Source organism: Hemiscyllium ocellatum, chromosome 49, assembly GCF_020745735.1.
Source record: "Hemiscyllium ocellatum isolate sHemOce1 chromosome 49, sHemOce1.pat.X.cur, whole genome shotgun sequence".
Lineage (NCBI taxonomy): Eukaryota > Metazoa > Chordata > Chondrichthyes > Orectolobiformes > Hemiscylliidae > Hemiscyllium > Hemiscyllium ocellatum.
The window spans coordinates 9,810,165-9,835,484 of NC_083449.1; the positions used below are offsets into that span (position 1 = coordinate 9,810,165).

A 25,320-nucleotide genomic window follows, 5' to 3' on the forward strand; every position below is an offset into this window, starting at 1 on the left:
CAAAGACACTGGAGAGAGGATATATCCTCCTGTGAGGCAATCTAGAATGAAAGGTCATTATTTCAGGATAAGGGGCTGAGCAGACTGAAAGCAGATATAAGGAGGGATCCCTTTTCTGAAAGTTGGGAGTCGGGGAAGGGAGGCGTGAATCTGTAGAAATTCACCACTCTGCCCTCCCCAGAGGTTGTGGGGGATGCCAGAACAGTTAATAAATTCGAGGAGGAGGCAGAAGGATTTTTGATTGTGCCAATCTTCAGGCTACTTCCCCATCTGATCAAAATCCCTCAGTAATTGTTGATAACCTTTCTTGCTGTCAACCGTACCTCTAATTTTGTATCATCCACCAACTTATTAATCATGCCTTGTTCACCTACAGCCAGATCATTTATGTAAATAACAAATAACACATGTCCCAGCACTGAATCCTGTGGCATACCACAACTCACAGGCCTCCAGTCTGAGAAACAACCTTCAAACACTACTTTCTGCTTCCTAGAACCGAGCCAATTTGAATCCAAGAAGGCTTGCTCTCCCTGAATCATAACCTTTGTGACTAGTCTGCCGTGCAGGAACTTGTCAAAGGCCTCACTAAAGTCCATATAGACTACATCCATTTGGAATTATAGACCAGTCAGCCTGATGTTGGAATTGAGAATGCCAGGGACATGTTGAGGGTTCAACATTGGCCATTGTTTCAAGTCAACATGACGGGTTAAAGAGAGGGGGGCAGGGAGGTGGAGATGAGGCTGAGATATGATCAGCCATAGTTGTACAGAATGGGGGAAGCAGGTTTTGGAGGGACTGAATGGCCTCGTTCAGCTTCTAACCCTTATATTCTAAAGTGAAACATACCTTGCACATCCACATGTTTGTAAGCTGACGTGTATACAGGACCTTTGGGATACTTAACAAACTGCATTTGGCATCGATACCGTCCTGTATCCTCAGACGTAACCCGTTCCTTTTCAAAAGAAACACTTTTATTTCTTGTCTGGATCTCAGCCACAACAGAGCCTTCCCGATAAAACAAATAAATGAATTCATCTTGCGGACCGAACGTGAATTTACAACTCAACTTCAGTGTCTGTGCATACCACAGAGCTTCTGGCTCAGATTCAATACTCATAAGCGAATCAGGAGCTGTCAAGAAAGAAATGGCTTGAATTAATAACGGGGCGTAAGAACCAACCAGACCAATCAGCTGCTGCTGCCAGCAAAGTCTCTACTCAACAAGTCCCCAACTCCAGCTCATCATCCAACATGACTTTCCAAGTAGCTGTGTAGCCAACCCTTCCACTTATGATTATAAAACAAATTTCCAAAAGGGGCACCGAGGTTTGCTTTCGCAGTGTCTTTTCCCCATTTCAGCCCACTATCCAAAATACAGGAAAAAATAATCAGTAATTTTCAGGAGCAGTGCATCCCATTGACAGGAAATATAGAGGAGCTGGGTATTGTTTAACTGGAGAAAGACTGCAGAAAGCTACGGATCAGAGGGATTTGAGGAGTCTTTGTTTGTGAATCACAAAAAAAAATGTTAGCATGCAAATACAGGGAACGCAAATTGTTTTTATTTCAAAGAAAATGGTTTATAAAAGGTGGGAAGTTTTACGAAAGCTATACAGCAAACACATTAGTCAGACTACAGCTAGGATCCAGTGAACAGTTTGAGCACCACATCTAAGGAAGGTTTGACCAACATTGGAGGCAGTCCACAGAAGATTCACTCAGCTGAGCTGGGTAGGAAGGGACTGTCTAATGAGGGAGAAATTGAGTAAGTTGGGCCTGTCCTCATTGGAGTTTACAAGAAAGAGAGGTGACCTTATGGAATATTCTTCAAGATTTTTACAGCATTGATGCAGAAGAGGATGTTTCCCCTTGTGTGGGAGAGCCTGAGACAAGAGGGGCATTGCCTCAGAATAAGGAGGTGTGGTGAACACTTACTGAAGTTGGAGATGAGAAGGAATTCCTTCTGTGGAATTCTTTGCCGCACAGGGCTGTTGAAGCTGGATCATTGAGTATATCCAAGGCTGAAAATTTTAATTGGGAAGGAGAGTTGAGGGTGACTGGGGAGCGTAGGGTTGTAGATGATCAGACAGATTGCGATATCATTGAACAATGGAGCAGATGCAATGGGCTGAATGGTCTAATCCTGATCCCACATCTCAAGAATTTGCGAATGCAAGTGTTACAAGTCACTGCTCTGCTGATACAGCAGTCAATGCCTGCTATGTACAGAACAGATACTGCTGAGATCAACTATTCTTTCTGCACTGTTAATGTTAGGAAAGGAGAACCATTTCCTAATGTCCTGCATTGACTGTGGAAGGGAAACTGTCAAGTGAGTGGGAAGAGGGTTACAAAACAATTAAAAGAATGCATCAGGCTCAGCGTCATAGAGTCGTCAACTCATAGGTTCATACAACGCAGAAATGGGCACTTTAGTCCAACAAGTCCATGCTGATCATAATCCCAAACTGAACTAGCCACATTTGCCTGAGCTTGGCTCATATCCCTGCAAACATTTTTTTTTAAAAATCATGCATTTAGCCAAATGTTTTTCAAACTTACAACTGTACCCACATCCATCACTTCCTCTGGAAGTTCATTCCACACACAAACCACACTGTGTAAAATCAATTGTCCTTCATGTCCTTCTTAAATTTCTCTCCTCTTACTTTAAAAATATGCCCACTAGTCTTGAAATCCCCCACCCTCGGGAAAGATTCCTGCCATCCCCTTGTGATTTTGAAAACCTTTATTAAGACCACCCTTCAACCTCGTGCACTCCAGCCAATCCAACATATTTTTATAACTCAAACCCTCCATTCCCAGCAACATCCTGGTAAATCTTTTTTGAACCCCCTTCTGCGTAATAATAGCTTTCCTTTAACAGGGAAGCCAGAACTGGACACAGAACTCCAGAAGAGGCCTCACCAACATACTCTACAATCTCAACATGACATCCAATCCCCTATATTCAAAGGCCTGAGCAATGAAGACAAACATGCTAAATGCCACCTTAACCATCCTGTCAACCTGTGACACAAATTTGAAAGAACTGTGCTCCTGAATCCTAAGCCTCTCTATTCAATTACACTACCGAAGGCCCTTTTAATTGTAGAAGCTCTGCCTTTGTTTGTTTTATCAAAAAGTAACACTGCACATTTATCCAAATTAAACTCCTTCTCCCACTCCTCAGCCCACTGACCCGATCACGTTTTAGGGCCAGAGGCAGGGTTATAGTTGAAGTCGTGGCTCCTCTTTTCCCGACATGTATAATTGATGATCTGCATCTTGTTTTGCAGGGGGAGCATTTCCAAGTTTGCAGATTGCATAAAATCCCAGGACAATCGTAAACTGTAAAGAGAAATAGTGCGGAAATCCGATAGGACATTGACAAATTGGTGGCATGGGCAGAGCTGTGGCAGATGCCATTCAATGTAAAGAGAAGTGTGAGGTGCGGCACTTTGGTGGAAAGAACATTGAATGACAATACAAAGTAGGGGGATACAATTATACAGAGGTGTGTAGGAGCAGCGGGAGCTGGGGCACATGTCCACAAATCAATGAAGGTGGAATGACAAGGGGAGAGCGATTAATAAAATACACAATGCCTTTGGCTTTATTAATAGAGTTGTAGAGTCTGCCAGCAGGGCGGTGATTTTGAATATGTACAAGACACCAGTTAGACCTCAGCTGGAGTACTGTGTACACTTGTTGGCACCATGTAATAACAACGTTATGGGGAAATGGGCTGGGTTTGGGGGAGCACAGAAGTGGTTTACAGGTGTGCTTTTCCAGCACCATTCTAATCTAGACTCTGCTTTCCAGCATCTGCAGTTATTAAATTTAGCTAAGATTCCATAGAAGAGAAACTTCAGCGCTCGGGCTTTAATGGAGTATGATGCTTTTCAGTCCATATCACGGTATCTGCATTAAACTGTGAGCTTTGTTTTGATTTAAATTGGGAAATAATCAGGAATTTCGTTCATGAAGGGAGCTGGTTTTCTCTTAGCAAGAGATTGTTACAGTTCAGATCATTTTCCCTCTGGGAGTGCACCAGCAGGATGTTTTCTTCTTGTTTTTCTTTTAATTTGTGAAGCCTCCAAGCTAGGACAGCTTGATATAGAAACTTAAAATTCTCAGAGGTGCAAAATATATAATAAAACACTCACGCCGTCGAAAAAGCGAGACTGTCACTCAAACAGACTCGTGGATGAAACATGACATTGAAAAGACAGAAATGGAAAGAAGGAGCCAGTTAAGTCGAAGGCTTCAAGAGTTGGGTGACGATGATAGAAATATCGAAAATAGAAGGAGTAGGCCATTTAGCCATTTGAGAGAGCTCTGTCATTCAATGGGATAGTCTCCGGCCCATTCCCCATTTTAACGGCTTTAATAACGAACTATATTTGAAGTTCAGGGGCAAGGTCATATGTACCGGTCATATCACAGATTAGCAATCAAGTGGACCAGGGTGACAACAAAAAGGGTGAGTTTGAATCCCCCCGCTTTCCTACGAGATCCGCTGGGTAACAGTGATCCAGGCTCAGTGAGATCTGCACATGAGATGGTATCTGTTGAAACAATGCCACCCACTCACTTCCCATCATCAGAAGAGTCCTTCTGGGAGACTGCTGCCTGTTCTTAGCCCTTCCCTTTCCCTTTCCAGAACCAATTGCCTCCAACTTTCAAGTGGGCAAGCTGCCCAGTACAAGGGCATGTGACTCACATTGTGGCAGCAATGCCTGAGAAAGTTTGGGGGTGGGATGTGGGGGTGTGGAAGGCACCGTCAATCGATTTAGTGAAGACCCGCAAACCTTTATGCTTCACAGCTGCACTGATGCTAACCCATGAGAAGACCAACATCTTTACTATTCCTACCCCTGTCTATCTTTGGGAGTTATTAGAAACACACCCCAACTCACAGGATACTCTCACAAGAATGCTGTTACTGTAGGGTGTTGTATGCGCCGATGTGGAATATTGGCATCTGTACTCCCCATCATCCTCCTTTGTAGCAGCCTCAATGATGTACGTCTTCTCCCTGAACTCTTTGGTAGTTTTGTTTATGATCCATTTATAGGTCGTCGAATGAAGCTCCCGACCGGCATTGCAGCTAAGAGTGATCCGGTCGCCCGGTAAGAATCTGTCCCACATTGGCTCCATCGTTAGTACAGGTGCTCCAGTCTCCACTGTGGAACCTAATTCAGAGAAAAACATACACAACCACAATGGGAAGCACTGAAATTTGCTTGCTGTATTAGCTTGCCACTCAGACAACTCAAATTGGCTTAGGCTGATGAGTGGTAAGTAACATTCCCAACTCACAATTTCCAGACAACGACTATCTCCAATAAGAGAGAATCGAACCATCACCCGTTGACATTCTCTGAATTGTTACCATTTCTGAATTGCCTCAATATCAATATCTAGGGGTTACCAGTGAGAGAGAATCTCACCAGCCCCTTCACTTTCAAAGATATTACCATGACTGCATCCATCACACTATCAGTGGGAGCGGGGGAGGTTTACTATTGAGAGAGAATTGAACCATCTCCCTTTGGTGTTCTATTGTGTTATTATCACTGAAGTCCACACTATCAACATGCTGGGGTTACTATTGAGGGATAACTTAACCATCATTCCCTTCATTTTCCCCATTATCAACATTCTGGAGGCTATGTTGAGACATCATAACCATTGTCACCCATCCACCCCGCTCCACAACAATAGCTGAGTTGCTATCATTAAAAGCAAATCTAATCATCGTTCCCTCATTGGTGTTAGCTTCACTGAATCACCCATTATCAACATCATGGGGATGACCGTCAAGAGATAATCTAGCCAATGGCCCTTGACTTTCAATATTAATATCATCACTGAATTCCCCCCACGATCAATATCCTGGGTATACCATTGACCAGAAAATGGATTGGACTCACCATGTAAACACAATAGCTACAAGAGCAGGTCAGAGGCTGGGAAGCCTGCTGTGAGTAACTCACCTTTAGACTCCCCAAAGCCTGTCCACTATCAACAAGGTGCAGTGACAGGCAGCATAGTTTTGTGTGGGGAAAATCGTATCTCAATATCTTGATTGAATTTTTGGAGAAGAGAGAAAAAAGGATTGATAAAGGTAGAGTGGTGGATGTTGTCTATCTGGAGTTCAGCAAGGTGTTAGACGAGGTTCTGCTTAATAGACTGTTGAGCAAGGTTAGATCACATGAAATATAGGGAGAGCTAGCCATTGGACGCTTAATTGGCAGAAAGGTAGGAGACAGAAGGTGGTGGATTGGTTTTCAGAGAGAAGGCTTGGGATTAGCAGGATGCCACAAGGATCGGTGCTGCATCGGCTGTTTTTCCTTATTTAAATGATTTGGATGTGAATATAGGAAGTATAGTTTATAAAATAGCAGACAACAACACAGTTGATGGCAAAGTAGACAGTGAAGGAAGTTGTCTCAGAGTACGACGGGACCTTGATCAGATAGGCTGAAGAGTGGCAGATGGAGTTAAATTTAGATAAATGTGATGTGTTGCTTTTTCATAACGCAAGTTTGGGTAGGACTTACACACGTAATGGCAGGGTTCTGAGAGTGTTACCAGACAAAGAGACCTTGGAATGCAGGTTCGTAGTTCATTGAAGATAGCATTGCAGGTGAGGGACAAGGTGAAGAAGGTATTTGGTACTCTGGCCTTTAATTGTAAATGCATTGAATATAGGGGTTGGGAGGTCATGTCATGGCTATATAGGGCATGGGTTCAGCCACATTGAGAATACTGATAGCCGCAAAATGTTGAGAAGTTTGAGAAAAGATTAACAAGGGTTTTGCCAGGGTTGGAGGGTGTGAGCTGTGCGGAGAGATTGAAGGAGCTGGGACTATTTTCTTTGGAATGTTGGAGGCTGAAGGGTGACATGACAGCAGTTCATAAAATCATGAGGAGCATAGAGTGTGTGAATAGCCAAGGTATTATCCCCAGTTTCGGGGAGTACAAAACAAGAGGGCATAGGTTTAAACTGAGAGGGAAAAGATTTAAAAGGGACCTGAGGGAGACCCTTTTCATGAAGAGTGTGTTGAATGCATGGAATAAGCTGCCAGAGGAAATGGTGAAGCTAGGTACAATTGCAAGATTTACAAGGCATGTGGATGGTTTATGAATAGCACGGGTTTAGAAGGATATTGGCCTAGTTGTGGCAAATGGGATAGATTAATGTAGGATTTCTGGAGGGTAGCAAATGTTGTCCTCTTGTTCAAGAAGTGGAGTAGAGACAAGAATGGCAATTGTAGAAAAATGAGCCTTTCATCGGTTTTGTGTAAAGTTTTGGAAAAGATTATAAGAGATATGAGTTGTATTCATCTGGAGAGCAGTACATTGATAAGAGATAGTCAGCATGGTTTTGTGAAGGATAGTCGTGCCTCCCAAACCTTATTGAGTTCTTTGAGAAGATGACAAAAAAGATGGGTGAGGATAAAGTGGTTGATGTGGTGCATATACATTTCAATATGGCATTTGATAAGCTTCTCCACGGTGGGATCTTGTACAAAACACAGAGGCATGGGATTAAAGATAATTTAGTAGATTGGATCAGAAACTGGTTACCTGAAAGAAGATGGGGGTGGTGTTTGATGGGAAATGTTCATTCTGGAGTTCAGCGACTAGTGGTGTACTGCAAGGATTGGCTTTGGGACGACTGCTGTGTGTCATTTTTATAAATTACCTGGATCAGGGCATAGAAGGATGAGTTAGTAAATTTGTGGATGACATCAAGGTCAGTAGCGTTGTGGATAGTACTGAATGATGTTGCAGTTACAGAGGGGTATAGATAAGGTGCAGAACTGGGCTTAAAGGTGGCAAATAGAGTTTAATGCAGAAAAGTGTGAGGTGATTCACTTTCGAAAGAGCAACAGGAATAAAGAGTACTAGGCTAATGGTAATATTCTTGAATAAGCAGAGAGATCTTGGTTTCGATGTGCACAGATCCCTGAAAGTTGTCACTCAAGTTGATAGGGTTGTTAAGAAAGCATTTGGTGTGTTAGTAGAGGGATCGAGTTTTGGAGCCATGAGGTCATGCTGCAGTTGTACAAACTTCTGGAGTGGCTGCACTTGGATTATTGCGTGCAGTTCTGGTAACCACGTTATAGGAAGGATGTGGAAGTTTTGGAAGTGGTTCCGAAGAGATTTACTGGATGTCGCCTGATATGGAGGTCAGGTCTTCTGGGGAAAGGCTGAGGGACTTGAGACTGTTTTCATGGGGAGAAGTAAGTTGAAAATAACTTAATTGAGGCATTAAAGGTAATCAGAGTGTTATACAGGGTGGACAGTGAGAGCCTTTTTCCTCGGATGGCGATGGCTATAGCTTCAAATTAAGTGATGAAAAATATAGGGACAGATGACAGAGGTAGTTTCTTTATTCAGAGTAGTATGAGGCATGGAATGTGCTGCTTGCAACAAGAGCAGAGTCACCACATTTAAGGGTATTGAAATGGTCATTGCATAGACATATGGATGAAAATGGAATAGTTTAGGATATGTGGGCTTAAGAGTCGTTCCACAGATCGGTGCAACTTCGAGGTTCGAAGGGCCTCTGCTACGCTGTGATGTTCTATGTTCTATGGTCAGTGTGGACGAGTTGAACCGAAGGGTCTGTTTCTGTGCTGTACAGCTCAATGACTCTAAGTCAGGAGTGTGATGGACACAAAATATTAACTGTGTTTTTCTCTCTCCCTCTCAGTGCACAGATGTTGCCAGACCTGCTGAGCTTATCTAACACTTTGTGTTTGTTTCAGATCTCCCAAACCTGCAAGACTTTGTTTTCCATAATGTGAACACTGACGCTAGTGCAGACACTGTGGGGTTCTTCAACATGAAAGGAAGGCACACTGAACTTTAACATACCTTCTCGTATTTGTAGAATCATCACTTGCTCTGAAAACACACAATTAGACACAATCAATAAGTTTTATGGGAAGTGGAATTGAGGATGATCAGATCAGCCATGACCTCATCGAATGGCAGGGCAGACTCGATGGGCCGAATGGCCTACTGTGGTCCTATGCCTTGACATGAGGGCCCTTGCTTTAATTTGCTCAGCAGTGATACATATTCAGACTCATTTTTTGAGGTCACATGTGCATTTTTATGTGTGTGAGAAAAATTGTGTGTGCGTGAGAAACAGTGTATGAGTGCGTGCGCGTGAGAGAGTGAGACAGAGTGAGAGCGTATGCCTGTGTGAGTCAGTATACATATAGGAGTGAGGTCATGTGCCTGTAAGAGTGCGCATGTGTGTGTTTGTGTGAGAGAATGAGAGAGAGAGAGAGAGAGAAAGAGAGAGGGGTGTCTGTGTATAAGAGATAGGGGAGTCTGTGTATGTGTATGTGTATGAGAAAGAGAGGAGTCTGTTTATTTGAGAGAGAAAGGAGTTGATTCCTGATGAAGGACTTTTGCCCGAAACGTTGATTTTCCTGCTCCTCAGATTCCGCCTCTCCAGCACCACTCTAATTTTAACTCGAATCTCAAGCATCTGCAGTACCCGCTAATGCCTGAGAGAGAGGGGTCTGTGTGTGAGAGAGAAAGTGTGCTTATATACTTGAGTGAGAGGTGGAGAGAGGGAAACAGATAGAAAGTTGGAAGGGATAAACATCAAGGAATGCATAGTGAGCAAGTTGGAGAAACGGAGAGAGACAGGATAGAAGAGGGGTAAATAAGGAGAGAAGCAAGGACAATAACAGGGAAACACGGAGAGGGAGCGAGAGAAAGAAGGAGGAAGAGAGAGATAGAAGGGTGGGGGATAGATAGAGACACTGTGAGAGGGAGGAAAAGGCGAGATGAGTGAGATGGGACAGGGAGGTGGAAAAACAAGATAGAGGGAAGAGAGAGTGAGGGAGGAAAGTGAGATGGGCGAGAATGGTGTGTTAGAGAGAGATAGGGAGATTAAGTAAGAGGAAGGAGGAGAGACAGAGCTGGTGGGTCGAGAGAGTATGACAAAAGAGTGTGTGTGAAAGAGAGGGAGAGAAAGAAAGTAAAACATGAGAGACAGTGATATAGTGTTCAGATAGAAACCGCGGTAGAGTGTTTACAGAGTAAGAGAGAAAAAACACAGTGATAAAGAATGTGAGAGATGGGGATAGACAGATATTAGAAAGTAAGACAAAAGAGAGAGAATGGGTAAAGACAGAGTGAACGTGGGAGAAAAAATGGAAGGGGGAGGCAAAGAGAGGGATGAGAAGATGGAGAGATGGAGAAGTGAGATGGGATTTTATAATTTATAATTTATAAATATCTGCAACTAATGCTGGGCCCAGCCAGCAATGCCTACATCCTGCGAATGCATTAAAAAGACACATCAATTACTAATGTGATTGGGTTCAAAGTATCCATTCGGACCCTCAAGCCTGCTGCACTATTGAGTAGGATCACAGCTGATCCTGTATCTAAAGCCATATCCATGGAATCCTTATAATGTGGAAATAGTTCATTCAGCCCAATGAGCCCACACCAATCTTCCAAACAGAATCACACACAGACCCATCTCCCTAACCTAACCCTTCACTTGTCATGGCGAACCTATCTAGACTACACATCCCTGGACACTAAGGGTAATTCCCCTTGGTCAATTCAACTTAATCTGCACAGCTTTGGGTTTTGGAAGGGAACTGGAGCACTGGGAGGAAAACCACACAGACATGGGCCGAATGTGCAAACTCCACATAGACAGTTGCCCGAAGGTGGAATCAAACCTGCGTCCCTGGTGCTATAAGGCAGCAGTGCTAGCCATTGAGCCACCATGCCACCCCCTGATTCCCCATTTTGTCTTCATTTCACTTGGTTCCTTTCAAATCTCGACAATTATCTCTCCATTCAGATTCCTTTGTCTATCACCAATTCCCAGTTTGTCCCCATTTCAATCATACTCACTTTATGTTTCTCCACATCTGTTTCACTTTTAGCCACGTTGTACTGCATCTGCTATGTGTTTGCCCACTCACTCAAATTGTCTAAATCACTTCCTTTGCATCCTCCTCACAATCCTGGCCAGTTTTGTGTCATGAGAAAACTTGGAACTGTTGCAATTGGCTCCTTCATTAATATATATTGAGGTTGGCTGGGGCCCATGTATTAGTTCCTGCAGTATCCCACTAGTCATGATTTGCCTCTTGGCTAAAAGACACATTTATTCCCACTCTCTCTCTTGTCTGTCAACTAATTCTCAATTTACATCAATATACTACCATCAAACTCTTGTCCTTTCACTTTGCACATAAACCTCGTCTCAAATGTCTTCTGAAAAAAGCCAAATAAGCTACATGTACTGCTTCTTCCTTACTTATCCTTAGACCCTCAGAAAATGACGGTTGATTTATTAAGATTCTTCTGCCTCTCATAACCCATTCTGGCTTTATCCAATGGCTTCGATGCTTTCTAAGTGTTCTGTCATCACGCCTTTTTATAGGTATTCCCAGAATTCCCCTTACTATCTGATGTTCAGCTATCTGGTCTGTAATACTCAGTGTTTATTTTTGTCTCTCTCTGCAGCCTACTTTTTATAACAGAGGGATTGCCTTACCTCTACGCCAATATGTGGGAATTGTTCCAAAGTCTATAGAATCTTAAAGCATGATCGACAATGAACCCATTATGTCCAGTTCCACTTTCTTAAGAATGTTAAGATATCAATTAAGAGTCCCTCAGGACTTATTGATCTTCAATCCCACTAATTTCCCCATAACTATTTCCCTGCTATTACTGATTTCCTTCAGTTCCTCTCAATAGATGTTGGTTATCTAACATTTACTGGGAGATGATTTATTTCCCTCTTTTGAGAATACATAACCAAATTATGCATTCAAATCTTCTGCCATGATAATATCCCTTCGATTCAGACTGCAATGGACCTACAATTATCTTCATAAATACTTTTCTCTGCACATGCTTGCAGAAGCTTTTACAGTCAATTTTAATGTTCCCTGCAATTTTAAACTCATTGTCCTGCTCTTGATCAAAATTTTGTCTTTGTTTTCCAAATTCTACAATTCAATCATGCATATTCATTTACATGTACACCAGCACATGTGTACTCACAAACACATGCATTACCTTTATACACTCATGGGATTTGGATATTGCTGACGAGACCAGCATTTATTGCCTGTCTTTAATTGTGCTCTCTCTCTTGTAGCCTCTTTCTCTCTAGCTCCCCCCGCACCATCATTCTCTCTCTCCTGCACCCTCACACTCTCTCTCCCACACCCTCACACTCTCTCTCTCATACCCTCACTCGCTCCATTTATGTCCTGCACCCTAACTCTTCCTGTATCTCTCCTGCACCCTCACACTCTGTCTTTCTCTCCCTCAACCTCATTCTCCATTTCCCGCACCTTCACACTCTCCCGCTCTCTGCCACATTCTCACACTCTCTCTCTCTTACAACCTTACATTCTCTCTCTCCCTTACATTCTCAGTCTCTCCTATTCTTAGTCTCTCTCTCTTCCCCACTCCGTAACTCACTCTTTCTCACTCCTGCACCTACACTCTCTCCCACAGCTTCACTTTCTCTGTCTCTACCCCGCACCCTCACTCTCCCTTTCTCCCACACACCCTCACTCTCTGTCCCTCCTCTCTACCCTCACTCTCCCTCTCGTGCCATCACTCCCTCTCTTCTGCACACTCACACACAGTCTCTCTCTCTCCTGCACCCTCAATCTCTTTTTCACCGTACACTCTCTCTCTCTCTATCTCTCTCACGCTCACAACCTCACTCTTGCACCCTCACTCTCTCACTCGCACCTTCACACTCTCTCTCCTGCACGAGTGTGTTTGAGAAAACGTTTGGATGAGAGTTTGAGAGAGGGAGACTGTGCGTGAAAAGTGTGAGAGATTGTGAGAGTGCATGGAAAAGGGTGTCTGTGTGGGAGAACAACAGTGTTGGAAAGTGTGTGAGCGCAAGTGTGTGTAAGTGTGAGAGTGTGTGAATGAGTGAGTGTGTGCACGTGTGTGTGTGAGTGTGTGTGTGTGTGTGTGTGTGTGTACGTATTTGTTAAACAGTCTGGGCAATGCCAGCACACACGTGCACTGCTGTCTGTACACAATAGGATTGTGCCTCTGTTCACATTCCCATTGTACACTGAGCTGAGGACAGGAGCTGAATGACAGATTTATTCCTTACATCCACCCTGAAATAGTGATAAAATCTGGAGATACGTACCGAGCAGTAAGAGAGCAGGGAAGATCTCCATCACAGTGCTCTGTCTGATCGATGTGTATATTCACTCAATGACTCAGTCTGCTGTTTCCTGCTTGTCTGATCCTGCTGATGGCAGGGAAGTGGGCTGCCAAATGGTCTGAGACAGATTGAGGTGGGACACAGTCGTCAGTCAGTAGGACGTTTCATTACCCTCCATTCCCCCTCCCCCCCCACCATGATTAAAAATCTCAGCCTTAATGCACTCTACGATGCAGGCTCGACAGCCCTCTGTGGTAACTAATTCCAAAGATTGACTCCTTCTGGAGAGAAGAAATTCCTCGTCACCGACAGACAGAAACTAACCCTTTGGGTGAGCTCCCTTCCCCCCATCCAGTTCTTGGGGCGAAATAGGATCAGCCATTCCTCCCCATTTCTGTTTCCAATCTGTCCCATCCCATTGTCCTGAAACAATCTCGTTTTAGATTACACCACACAAGGAAGCATTCTTTCTCCATCTCTTTGCCAATCACCTCTTCAGCATCTTATAACCCTCGGTTAGATCTCCTGTACAAGAGGGATAGATTGCATTCAAGCTAGAGGGGGACCAATATTCTGGCAGAGAGATTTGCTCAAGCCACCGGGAAGGGTTTAATCTGGTCTGGTCGGGAAGTGGGATCCAAAGCATTGTGGAGATGAAAGAGAAGGTTGCGGTCAGTACAGAAGATAATGACAGCAATTCAAAGGCAAAGGTAGTGTTGGTAATCCTAATATTAGACAGAACAGAGACAGGCATGGCAGGAAACAAGGGAAATCTTTGTTAAACTGCATTTATTTCAAGGTGGGAAGCCTGATTGGTAAGGCAACTGAACTGAGGGCATCGATTGTTATATGGGACTGGTATATTACAGCTATTACAGGAACATGGCTGAGAGAGGGACAGAACTGATCGCTCAATGTTCCGGGGAACAGATGTTATAGGAAGGTTACAGAGCGAAGCGAGAAAGCAGGGTGAGTTCATTTTTGATGAGGGAGAACATCACAGCAGTCCTGAGGAAAGACATCCTTTAGGGATGATTCACTGAGTTTATATGGGTAGAACTGAGAAATAAAAAGGGCAAGATCACTTTAATGGCACCTACTACAGGCTTCCCCCAACAGAGGGAGATTGAGAGCAAATATATAAGGAGATCACAGAGAGCTGCAAGAATAATATTACGGTAATCATAGGGGCTTTCACTTTCCTAACATCGACTGGGGCTGCTAAAGTGTTAAGGACTTGGCTGTAGAGAAATGTGAATGCGTTCAGGAAGAATTTCTCACGAGTGTATACATGGCCCTATTAGATAAAAAGCAAACGTTGACCGCCTCTTGTGAAATAAGGCAGGGCAAGTCTCAGAAGTGTTAATAAGAACTATAGGCAGCTGCAATCCAGTGACTTCCTTGAAGAGTATATAGGGTGTCAGAGTGTGTTTAAGAGAGAAATCAGTAGTGTGAAAAGGGGACATGAAAAGATATTGGCAGATAAGGTAGAGGAGAATTCAAAGTACATGAAGGACAAAAGAGTATCTAAGAAGAGAATAGGGCCTCTTAAAGATCAGCAAGGTTACCTACATGCAGAGGGCCAAGAGGTGAGTGAGGTTTTAAATGAAAATGTCGAATCGATGTCAGGAGAATTACATATTGCTTTGCATCTGCCCCAATGTCTCTCTTCCTACATACTGTGCCCAGTCTTTGGCAGGAACTGACAAGTCAAGCTTCACAAATAGCAGCATAATGCCAGAAATGTTTACCCCAATTTAAAGACAACTCTTGCAAGTAAATCACTTTAGGAGTACGCTGTTCCCTTATCACCACTGAAATTACTCCATGAAGACCAGGATCCTGTCACCAATTCACCCTTTACTTACATGTGCATAGTACACTGACCCAGCTAAACTGAGTCACCTCCCAAAGTGAACAGAACTCCTGATATTCCTGTTCATATCTGTTAGCCAGGACTCCCTGATTGGACAAAGACCATCAGCCCCAATCAGGGAACTCAGACTCTATGAGGTCCACCTGGCTGACCTCGTTCTAATCATTATCGGAGGGGGCTACGAAAATGGAACAAGGAGAATCTCCATGGATAAGCAGGGTCAAAGTTGGAAGCAGATGCTTCAAAACTATCAGTGAGAGTAAAAAAAAAATCAGGTTAAAAAGCAGAACTCAACAAGAAATCAGAATCACACATGGTTGGAAAAGGCGGTCAATGAGCACTGTTCAATTCAAATCTTAAGACAGACAAAGTGGAAAAATATCGAGATAAGTCAGAGATTTGGCCATCTTTCAGGAACACACAGATGGTGTTTAAAACAGAGAACGTTTATTGTGAAAATAAAAATACACAAAACAAGCTTCTGTGGTTATGTAAAAAGGAAAGAGAGTAGCAATCTATCAGACATATTCTAAAGACACAGGAGAGGGTAGCAGTGGATAGATGCTTTTCGGAATGGAGGGTTGTGACTAGTTGTGTTTGACAGGGATCAGTACTGGGACCACTGATGTTCATGATCCACATGAATGATTTGGAGGAAAATGTGGATGGTCTAATTAGTAAGTTTGTGGACATTACAGAGTTTGGTGGATTTAAAGATGATGAGGAAGATTGTTAGAGGATATCGCAAGATCTACATCAGCTGGAGCACGGGCAAAAAAAAATGACGGATGGAATTGGACAATATGGTATTTGGAATTCACGTACAGATGGAAATTATACTGTGAATGGCAGAATTCTGTGCTGTATTGACCTGGGTGTACGGGTCCACAGTGGCAGTGTGGCAGTGCAGGTAGATAATGTGGCTGGACAGGCTGCCCAAAATAATTCATTTATGATGAACTTCAATATAGTGGCCATAAATTAAAGCATGTTGGGAAATGGAAACCAGCCTTGACTAAATGATTGTATTAATCCACATGCTACAGAATACAGACAGGCTGCAGAATACTGACAGACTACAGCTGCCCACAGACAGTTTGCAAACAAACCTGACAGCTGCTGACCCTGCAATACACACCTGGAGTTGGACACTGAACGTGACAATGGAATGTCGCCCCTTGGACAATCAGGAGCATCAAGTCATTCGCTAGACACAGAGGCACCCAGCACCCTGATTTGGAGGGGTCTGTGTGCACCCAGTACCTATGATAATGGACACCTCAGGGCCACACTGTCATGAAAGTACCAACACCTGGTTGGGTCTGATCGAACAGGATAAGAAGCCTGATCAATCTATTAGTAGATCTTCAAGACACTTCCAAAAGGGCATAAAGATTCAGAACAGTGAGAATTGCTGCAAAGTCCCACTCAGCGCAGTAACTCAAGAATAACACCGAAAGAGAAGACACATCCAAGACCATGGAAGAAGAGGAAGACACCACATGGAGCCTGGCCAAGTTCAAGTGTAGTGGTATTTGATCATACAAAATTAAGAAAAGTATAAGATTGTTTGTAGTGTGTATCGTTAGTTTATAGTAAACTTTATTGTTCTAACTTTAATTGTGTCAAATAAATGAGTATTATTGTGTATCATTATTAAGGTTCAACTCTCAGTTCCTTTGCTGAATATAAGAACTTAAACACACTGTGTGGCAGGTGCAACAATAAGATAGCAAAAAAGGCTATAGCAAAAAAATTGCTATAAGATAGCAATGAAGGCATGCTTGCCTTCATTGGAAGGGGCATTGAGGATAAGGGTAGGCAGGTTATGCTGCAGCTCCAAACAACTTTAGTTAGGCCACGTTTGGAATATTGTGTAGAGTTCTTGTCACCACACGATCAAAAGGATGTGAATGTTTTGGAAAATGTTTGGAAAAGGTTTACAAGGACGTTGCCTGGTAGGTGGGATTTTAGCTATGAAGGAAGGTTGGATCGACTGGGTTTAGTTTCATTGGCCTGCAGGACACCAAGGGACGACCTGATAGAAATTAATAAGATTGTGAAAAAGATGGATAGAATGGGAGGTATGAGGCTTTTTTTTTCCCCCTGGGTGATAGGGTCAATTACTAGGAGACACGAGGAGACAGGTGCTGAGGGAGGGTGGTGGGAATGTCTGAAAGTGATGCACAAGGCAAGTTTTTCACACATGGGATAATGTGTACCTGGAATCCATTGCCGGAGATGGTGGTGGAAGCTGAGAAAAGAGCTACATTCAAAAAACACCTCGACAAATGCATTCATTGGAAGGACCAGAGATCCTGTATACATCTGTATACTAATCAATACAGATTAGTATAGAATGGCAAAATGTGTTAGTGGAATTTTGGAGGTTTAAAGGACCTGTTCCCATGCTGTATTCTCCTTTGTTCTTAATACTTTAATGTTTCCAAGTGACCTTCATTCACTATTCCGAGATATAGATGATCAGGTATTAGTGATTTGTCTACCTTTAGCATCATTACATAACCCAGCACCACTTCCTTCCTAATCATTTTTACCCTTCCACTCAACTTCTGGTTCTCTAACATTTCTGTCCTCTTGAGTCCTCTTTTGTGAAGACAGAAGTAAAATACATGCCCCAATCTTCTGCCAGTTCTTTGTTCCCCAGTATAATTTCACTTGGATCCTTACTGCGCTAGATCTACATTTATCTTTACAGACTCGTTATTCTCACATATTTATCGATGTTTTTACAGCCAATTTCTATGTTCACTACAATTTTACTGTCCTACACTATTTTCTACTCTTGACCATTTATTATCCTTGATTTCTAAAATGCTCCCTATCCTTAGGCTTGCCGTTTTATTTTCTCAAGCAATCTTACGTCTCTGCTGTTTGTTTCTATACTCTCCAGAATCAATTTTGCAACTCATACCAGAGTCACCTTTCCTCCTTTTTCGCTTGCATCAGACAGAAATTAGTAAATTGATAGGGTGCCATCTTTAAATATGAACCATTCCCTATCCACCATCAACCACTTTAACATGGCTCACATCCATCCTTGCCAATTTGTGTCTCTTACACTCATCGTTCCCTTTATTTAGATTCAGGATGCCAGTTTCTAGTTCAACAACTTGGCCCTTCGTCTTGATGAAGAATGCTGCCTATTATGGTCCGTCTTCCCCACGGGAACTGTACATAACAAGCTTGTTAGTTTATGATTTCTCATTGCAACATATTCTATTTAGAACAGTCTGTTGGCTCATTGGTTCCTCAAGGTTTTGGTCAGAAGAATCATCTCTTTCTCAATCACACGCAAACTTCAAGAAAGCAGCTCACCACCACCAAGGATAACTAGGGATGAGCAGTAAATACCGGCCAGCCAGCAACAATCACATCTTATACATGAATGCGTGTCAAAAACACACATATACACCCATACTCATTGGAATAGTCCACCAGTTCGTTTTGTCCAATCCAAATGCAAATTGAAGTCACCCAGGATTACAGATGAATCCTTACAACAGAAATCTCTGATGCCTTGCTTAATGCTTAATGTTTGTAGGAAGGCTAATGGGATGTGAGCCTTTATTCCAAGAGGATTTGAGCACAGGAGCAGTGAAGTCTTGTTTCAAACACATCAGACTTCGGTTAGGATGTACCTTCAGGACTGTGTGCAGTTTGGTACCTCAGATGGTATTTTTATAGAGCAAGAGCCATGAAGACTCAGCAGGTTTTCCTTGATTTGGGGATGATATCACATAAAGAGCAAGTGGTCAAACTGGGCCTGTGTTATTGAGGGATTGGACAGATGAGCAATGATAACATTGAAAATATAGTAACCCAACTCTTAAAGGGAGGGACATGGTAGATACAGGTTTAATGTTTGCTTCTTAAGGGTAACGAGAGCCAGGGAGGATCTTGGAACAAGGGGGACTTTGGTCCGAGAAGAGAGTTTATTTTGTTTTGCTCAGTGGTTTGTGATCCTTTAGAGTTCTGTGCCTGCAGGAGTCTGGGTCACACTTTCTCTGTGTATGTTTAAGATAGAGGCTGGTAGATTAATGAATATTGATTGTTAATTGGGTTATTGGAATGAGGTATGTAAAATGCATAAAAAATACTTGTTCAGCCCTGATCATGTTCAATACCACAGCAGGTTCAAGGGGCTGAATGGCCCACTCATGTTTGCATGTTTCTCTGTTGCGAAAGCAGCCCTTCATGTTTCTTAATATTCTCAGAAATTTTCTCAAGTACTTTCCTTCCCTAATCATGAATCTCTGCTCGAAAATGCGCAATTTATAGACTTGCTAGCTCAAAAGTTTGTTCTCTAAATTAATGCGGTGGCAAAGAAAATGTAATGTGTGAGATTAGATCCGAGCTGTCCTTTGTCTCAGGGAGGGACTGAAGATTAACAATGACTGTGTCAAGCCAAATCGAAGCAAGTATGTCTAGTAAGAATATCGGACAATTTTGTGTTTCTGTAAATGACAGCTTCAACACGTTTTTATTTAACTCCTGGCCCAGAAAAGCTACATTAGCAACTCTGCTATTTCATGTACACTCCAAGTAAATTGGAGTCTAAGTGAAGAAATTATGTCTGTGAAGAGAGATAGATTGGATAAGATAGATTAGATGAATAGATAGACATACAGATAAGACATTTCCTGCTTAAAGTTTGAACACTATGTTTAACAATGTTGCAGTAAAGACACTATTGTTTAAGATAGACCCCCAAAAGAGTACACGTCCATCAAAATTTCACCATTCCTTTAACAATGTAACTGCTGAGCCCTGGTTTAATGTATCTGACCACCTTTCAGACATCATCCTGTCGGGGGAAAAATATCAATTATTAATTGCAAGGATTTGTTGCTGAACATACTGTTAAGGACGGAGTTACTCCGGTGAGATTTAAAAGTAAAAAAAAATGTTCCAATCATAAACATTAACTCTTAACCTGTGTATAAAAAAACCCCTATTTCGACAGCAACAGAGTTCTATAGAAATTCTACATCATCTGACAATGCTTCCCACTGAATTTGTGCTAGAATTTAGACACTTAATAAACCATTTAATGTGTTACTTACTATCGTGATGGAACAGGAGAATCCAGCTAATATTTGCACATAACAGCTCACAACAAAAAGGAAAAGGTGTCAATTCTTCCCAGAACAGAAACACTCCTGAAGCTAGCAGCCTCTCCAAGTATCTCTCTCTCTCCACAGAGTGTGGGAATTGCACTGACAAACTCTGCAGGAATCTGCACACTACTTTCTTATTTCGACACTTCCCTTTTTATATTTTTTTATCTACAAATGGACTTCCAGCACAGTCAGTGCAGTGTCTTTTTTAACAATATGCGTGAAAGCAATGTCGCAATTGCTTGGCTCAATGGAAATAATAAAAGAAAACTTGCAAGAAAGTCAAACCAAATTGCTATTGCAGATGGATGGGGATTAGCACTTTTTTTAGAATTGTATCTCATTCTGCAGTATGCAATAGGCAGAACTGTTTTTTTATTAATGTGAGGGCACTGTGCAACATTCCACATACGTCATTCCAACTGGAGGCAACATCTCAACATTTCTGATATATCCACAATTAAGTGATGGCCTTGTCACCTGCAGCAGAGAGGAAGAAAATAGATGAAAATGCATCAGCACAAGTTACAAGCTTTGAGTTGTGGCATTAGTGTCGGTTGTCTTCGACATTATTGGGCCCAGCTCAGGACTCGAGGTGGCAACATTGGCATTGGCTTTCAACAACAGGCTCTGCAGTTGATGGGGAAAACAGCATCTATGGTCGGTGTCAGACATGATCAACAGGAGCAGCAGTTTCTTCAGTAGCAGTGTGGGTGACCAGTGTGAACTCTCCTGGAATAGACTGTGTGGGCAAAACATGGCAAAGAGGAGATCAGACCCTTGTAGCAAGTGCAGTCCAGGGTCACTAAACACATTCGAAAGACTGGAATGTTTGACTTTTTACTGTATTTCTTCATTTTCTGACTCAATGCAAAGAATTACTGTAACTTTTAACTTTGTTCTTTCTTTTTATCCTGTTCTTATGATTCTGTACCTAGTTACTTGTACCTAAGATGGTGCCTTGTGTGGCGACATTAAACACTTTTCACTGTACTTGTGTATTGAGTACACACGACAACAAAATCAAAATCTGAGAAGGGGCGATGTTAAACCAGATTTGGGTGTCCCCTATACGCCAGTCATTGAACATAAGTATGCAGATAGAATCATAGAGTTATACAGCACAGAAACAGACCCAACTCATCCACGCTGACCAAATATCCTAAACTGATCTAATCTTATTTACTAGCATTTGGCCCATATCCCTCTAAATCCTTTCTGTTCATGTACACATCCAGAAGTTTTTTAAATTTTGTAATTGCAACCATCTCCATCACTTCATCTGACAGCTCATCCCATACAGTCTTCACTCTCTGCATAAAAAGGTTGCCCCTCAGATAGCTTTTGAAATATTTTCCCTCTCACCTTCAACCTTTTCCCTCTAGTTTTGGACTCCCCTACTCTAGAAAAAAGACTTTGGCTGTTAACACTATCCATGTCCCCCATGATTTTATAAACTCTGTGCAGGTCATCCTGGTGCTAAAGAATATGTGAAATGGATGGAAATAGAGGGATTGTATCCTGATAATGAATACAGTTTTAATTTGGAACAGCAAATGTGTTGACACAGGCTTGTAGGGCCGAAGGGCCAGTTCCTGTTCTTTGTCATCCCTCATCCTCTGACACTCCAGGCGAAAAAGCTCCAGTCTATTCAGCCCATCCCTCTAGCTCAAACCCTCCAACCATGCCAACCTTTTCTGAACCCTTTCAGGTTTAACAACATACTTTCTATAGCAAGGAGACCAGAATTGAAAACAGTACACTAAAAGTGACCTCGCCAATGTCCTGTACAGTCACAACGTGACTCTCAGTGCTCTCACACTTGAAAGTAAGTGTGGCAAATGACTTCCTTATCACCCTGTTAACATACAACTCCATTTCCAAGGACCTATGCACTCGCACCCCTAGGTCTTTTTGTTCAAGAACACTGCCCAGAATCATCCCATTGCCCAGTTCCAGATACAGGTGACAGCAAAGAAACTGAATATTGGCCTTCATAGTGAAAGGATTAGATTATAGGAGCAGGGATGTCTTGCTGCAGTTGTACAGTGCATTGGTGAGGCCACGGTTGGAAGATTAAGTACAGTCTTGGTCTCCTTATCTGAGGAAGGATGTTCTCGCTCTCAACGGGTTGCAGCATAGGTTTATCAGATTGATTGCTGAAATGGTAGGAGTGGCGTAGGAAGGAGATAAAGTCAGTTCGGATTATATTTGCTGGAGTTTAGACAAAGGAGAAGTTGCGGTGGGTGGGAGAATGTCTTAAACCGACAAACATTCAAACATTACTTTGACAAGTTGGATGCAGGCAAGATGTTCCCAATGATCCACAGGATTCCAGAAACAGGAATTAAAGTTTATGGATAAGGGATAAATCTTTTAGAACTAAGGAACCATGTCTCTGCTCAGACAGTGGCAAGCCTGGGGGATTCACTGCCACAGAAAGTAGCTGAGGCCAAAGCATTGTGTTTTCAGGAATGGCATAGATATCACTCTTGTGCCTGAAGGGACTGAGGGATGCAGTAGTGGCAGGGCAGCGGAGTGCGGAATTAGGATATTGCGTTTGATGATCAGCCACAATCCTATTGAATGGTGAAGCTGCCTCGAGGGGTCAAAGTCGAGGGTCCTCCTGCCCCTGTCTTCTGTGTTTCTATGATTTTTCCTTGTAATTGTAACCCAGGTATTAACACCACCTATCTCCTACAGCAAAAATGCTTCAGTGTTTCCAAATAAGTTCCACACATCCTTGATGACTATCCTCTGCACTCCTGAGGGCAATTCTGAAAAAAAAAATTCTCTTACAGAAGAGGAGAGTGTTGCTTACTAGGTAGATTGTGCCTTGCAAAGGTTTTGCAATTGAGAATGCAGCCACTGATGCTGAGTGCCTTCACATGGCAGATATTGTTTCAATTTTATACAACCTTAATTGTTCAGGGTATTGCTTTAGTAAAGCCCAGAGGGCACGGTCTCAGTATAAAAGAAAGTTGATTGAAATCTGAGATGAAGAGGAATTCCTTCCATCAGGGGTTGTGAGTCTTTGTAATTCCTTGCCACAGAGAGGGGAGGCCAGAGTGCTTGTGTATGTTGAAGGTGTAGACAGATTCTTCATTACTTGTGGAAATCAAGGGAAAGTGCAGGAAAGTGGACATCAGGAATGTCAGATCAGCTATGATCCTACTGAATGATGGTTTAGGCATGAGGGCTTTAAATGTGTTGCTGGAAAAGCGCAGCAGGTCAGGCAGCATCCAAAGAGCAGGAGAATCCACGTTTTGGGCATGGGCCCTTCTTCAGGAATGAGGAAAGTGTGTCCAGCAGGCTAAGATAAAAAGTAGGGAGGAGGGACTTGGGGGAGGGGCAATGGAGATGTGATAGGTGGAAGGAGGTCAAGGTAAGGGTGATAGGCCGGAGTGGGGTGGGGGCGGAGAGGTCAGGAAGAAAATTGCAGATTAGGAAGGCGGTGCTGAGTTCGAGGGATTTGACTGAGACAAGGTGGGGGGAGGGGAAATGAGGAAACTGGAGAAATCTAGGTTCATCCCCCTTGTGGTTGTAGGGTTCCTAGGCAGAAGATGAGGCGCTCTTCTTCCAGAAGTCGTGTCCAAAGAGCAAGAGAATCGACGTTTCGGGCATGAACCCTTCTTCAGGAATGAGGAAAGTGTGTTCAGCAGGTTAAGATAAAAGGTATGGAGGAGGGACTTGGGAGAGGGGCGTTGGAAATGCGATAGGTGGAAGGAAGTCAAGACGAGTGTGATAGGCCAGAGTGGGGGTGGGATTCAAAGAGCAGGAGAATCGACGTTTAGGGCATGAGCCCTTCTTCAGGAATGAAGAAAATGTGTCCAGCAGGCTAAGATAAAAGGTAGGGAGGAGGGACTTGGGGGAGGGGTGTTGGAAATGTGATAAGGCATGAGGGACTGAATGGCCTACTCCTTTTTCCATCTCCAATAGGTTTATGAACTACCAAATTTCTCCCACCCACTTTGTTCCTTTGTGAAAGACACATTGGGCAATCAATGTGTCTTCCACAAAGGGAACCCGGGCCTGGGTATTGCACAAATAATGTTTCGATTGTTGTATACATATGAATGTTACATCGTAGCAAGCTGTGTCTGAAATTCTGAGTTAGCAACGGACGAACTGTATTCATGTACTTACTGGTGTTTGAATCCATTGGAAACTGTCAGTGACAGTGATTGAGAATCACTCACCAGTTACTAAGGGACCTCATCTTGTTCATTCATCTCCCCTACACAGTCAGCCAGCAGCCATCTTCATCTGATCAAGCTTTCTTAGTGATATTACCCTCCTCAGTCACTTTCTCCTGCACGGCCCCAAAATCCCAGCCCTGCAACCAGCATGAGGAATAATGCATCCTCTTCACTTGCTCGGACTGTCAGAGATGCAAATTTTATAGGACATTGCTCCGTGTGAGTCCAGTTCTACTCTCACATTGATGACACTTAATTGCCCTCAGAAAGGGCAACAGACACTACTGCTCAACAGGAAATAAAGATTTTAATAATGATTCTAGGGAGTGTGGGACTGTCGGAGGGTCAGAGCTAAGGCAGTGCTGCACTGTTGGAGGGTCAGTACCGAAGGAGTGCCATAGCATCCGAAGGTCAGTGCTGAGTCAGTGTCTTACTGTCACAGGGTCACTGCTGAGGGGGTGGCGCATTGTTGCAGGTTAGTGCTCAGGAAGGGCTGCACCAGAGGGTCAGTACTGAGGGAGTGCCACACCGTCAGAATGTCAGTACTGAGGCAGTGCCACACTATCAGAAGGCCAGTGCTGAAGGAGCACTGCATTGTCTGAAGGTCAGTGCTGAGGGATTGCCACATGGAGGATCAGAAGTGAGGAAGTGATGCACCGTACTGAGGGACTGATGCACTGTCAGAGATTTCGTACTGAGGCACTGCTGCACTCTGTGAGCTGACGTCTATTATGTGATATTCCAATGCAGCAGTGTGCACGGCCATTACTTTCATGCTGGTATAATTAATTACTTGAATACTGCTGTCAGATGAAGTTTCTCCAGAAATAGATGAAGGGTTCAATTCCTGAGGAAGTTGCTGATGAAATTACTATT

At 43.0% G+C, this 25,320-nt stretch overlaps 1 protein-coding gene across 1 annotated transcript; it reads right to left on the minus strand.

The window, feature by feature from the left end:
- Positions 1–284: 284 nt before the first annotated feature.
- LOC132837329 (high affinity immunoglobulin epsilon receptor subunit alpha-like) lies at positions 285–20,314 on the minus strand. The gene is made up of 6 exons (XM_060856995.1): positions 20,192–20,314; positions 13,211–13,346; positions 8,905–8,934; positions 4,932–5,207; positions 853–1,140; positions 285–370 (listed from the first exon to the last, which is right to left on the minus strand). Exons 2-6 carry the CDS (start codon positions 13,239–13,241, stop codon positions 285–287), a joined length of 711 nt encoding a protein of 236 aa, XP_060712978.1. The 5' UTR covers positions 13,242–13,346; positions 20,192–20,314.
- Between the last annotated feature and the right edge of the window lie 5,006 nt (positions 20,315–25,320).

Excerpts from the sequence above, each read along its gene's own strand:
- LOC132837329 (XM_060856995.1), bottom strand. The coding sequence starts at position 13,241 with ATGGAGATCTTCCCTGCTCTCTTACTGCTCG. Across the intron at positions 8,935-13,210 it reads CCCTGCTCTCTTACTGCTCG|AGCAAGTGATGATTCTACAA; the intron begins GTACGTATCTCC and ends GTGTGTTTTCAG. Across the intron at positions 1,141-4,931 it reads CATTCTTGTGAGAGTATCCT|CTCCTGATTCGCTTATGAGT; the intron begins GTGAGTTGGGGT and ends CTTTCTTGACAG.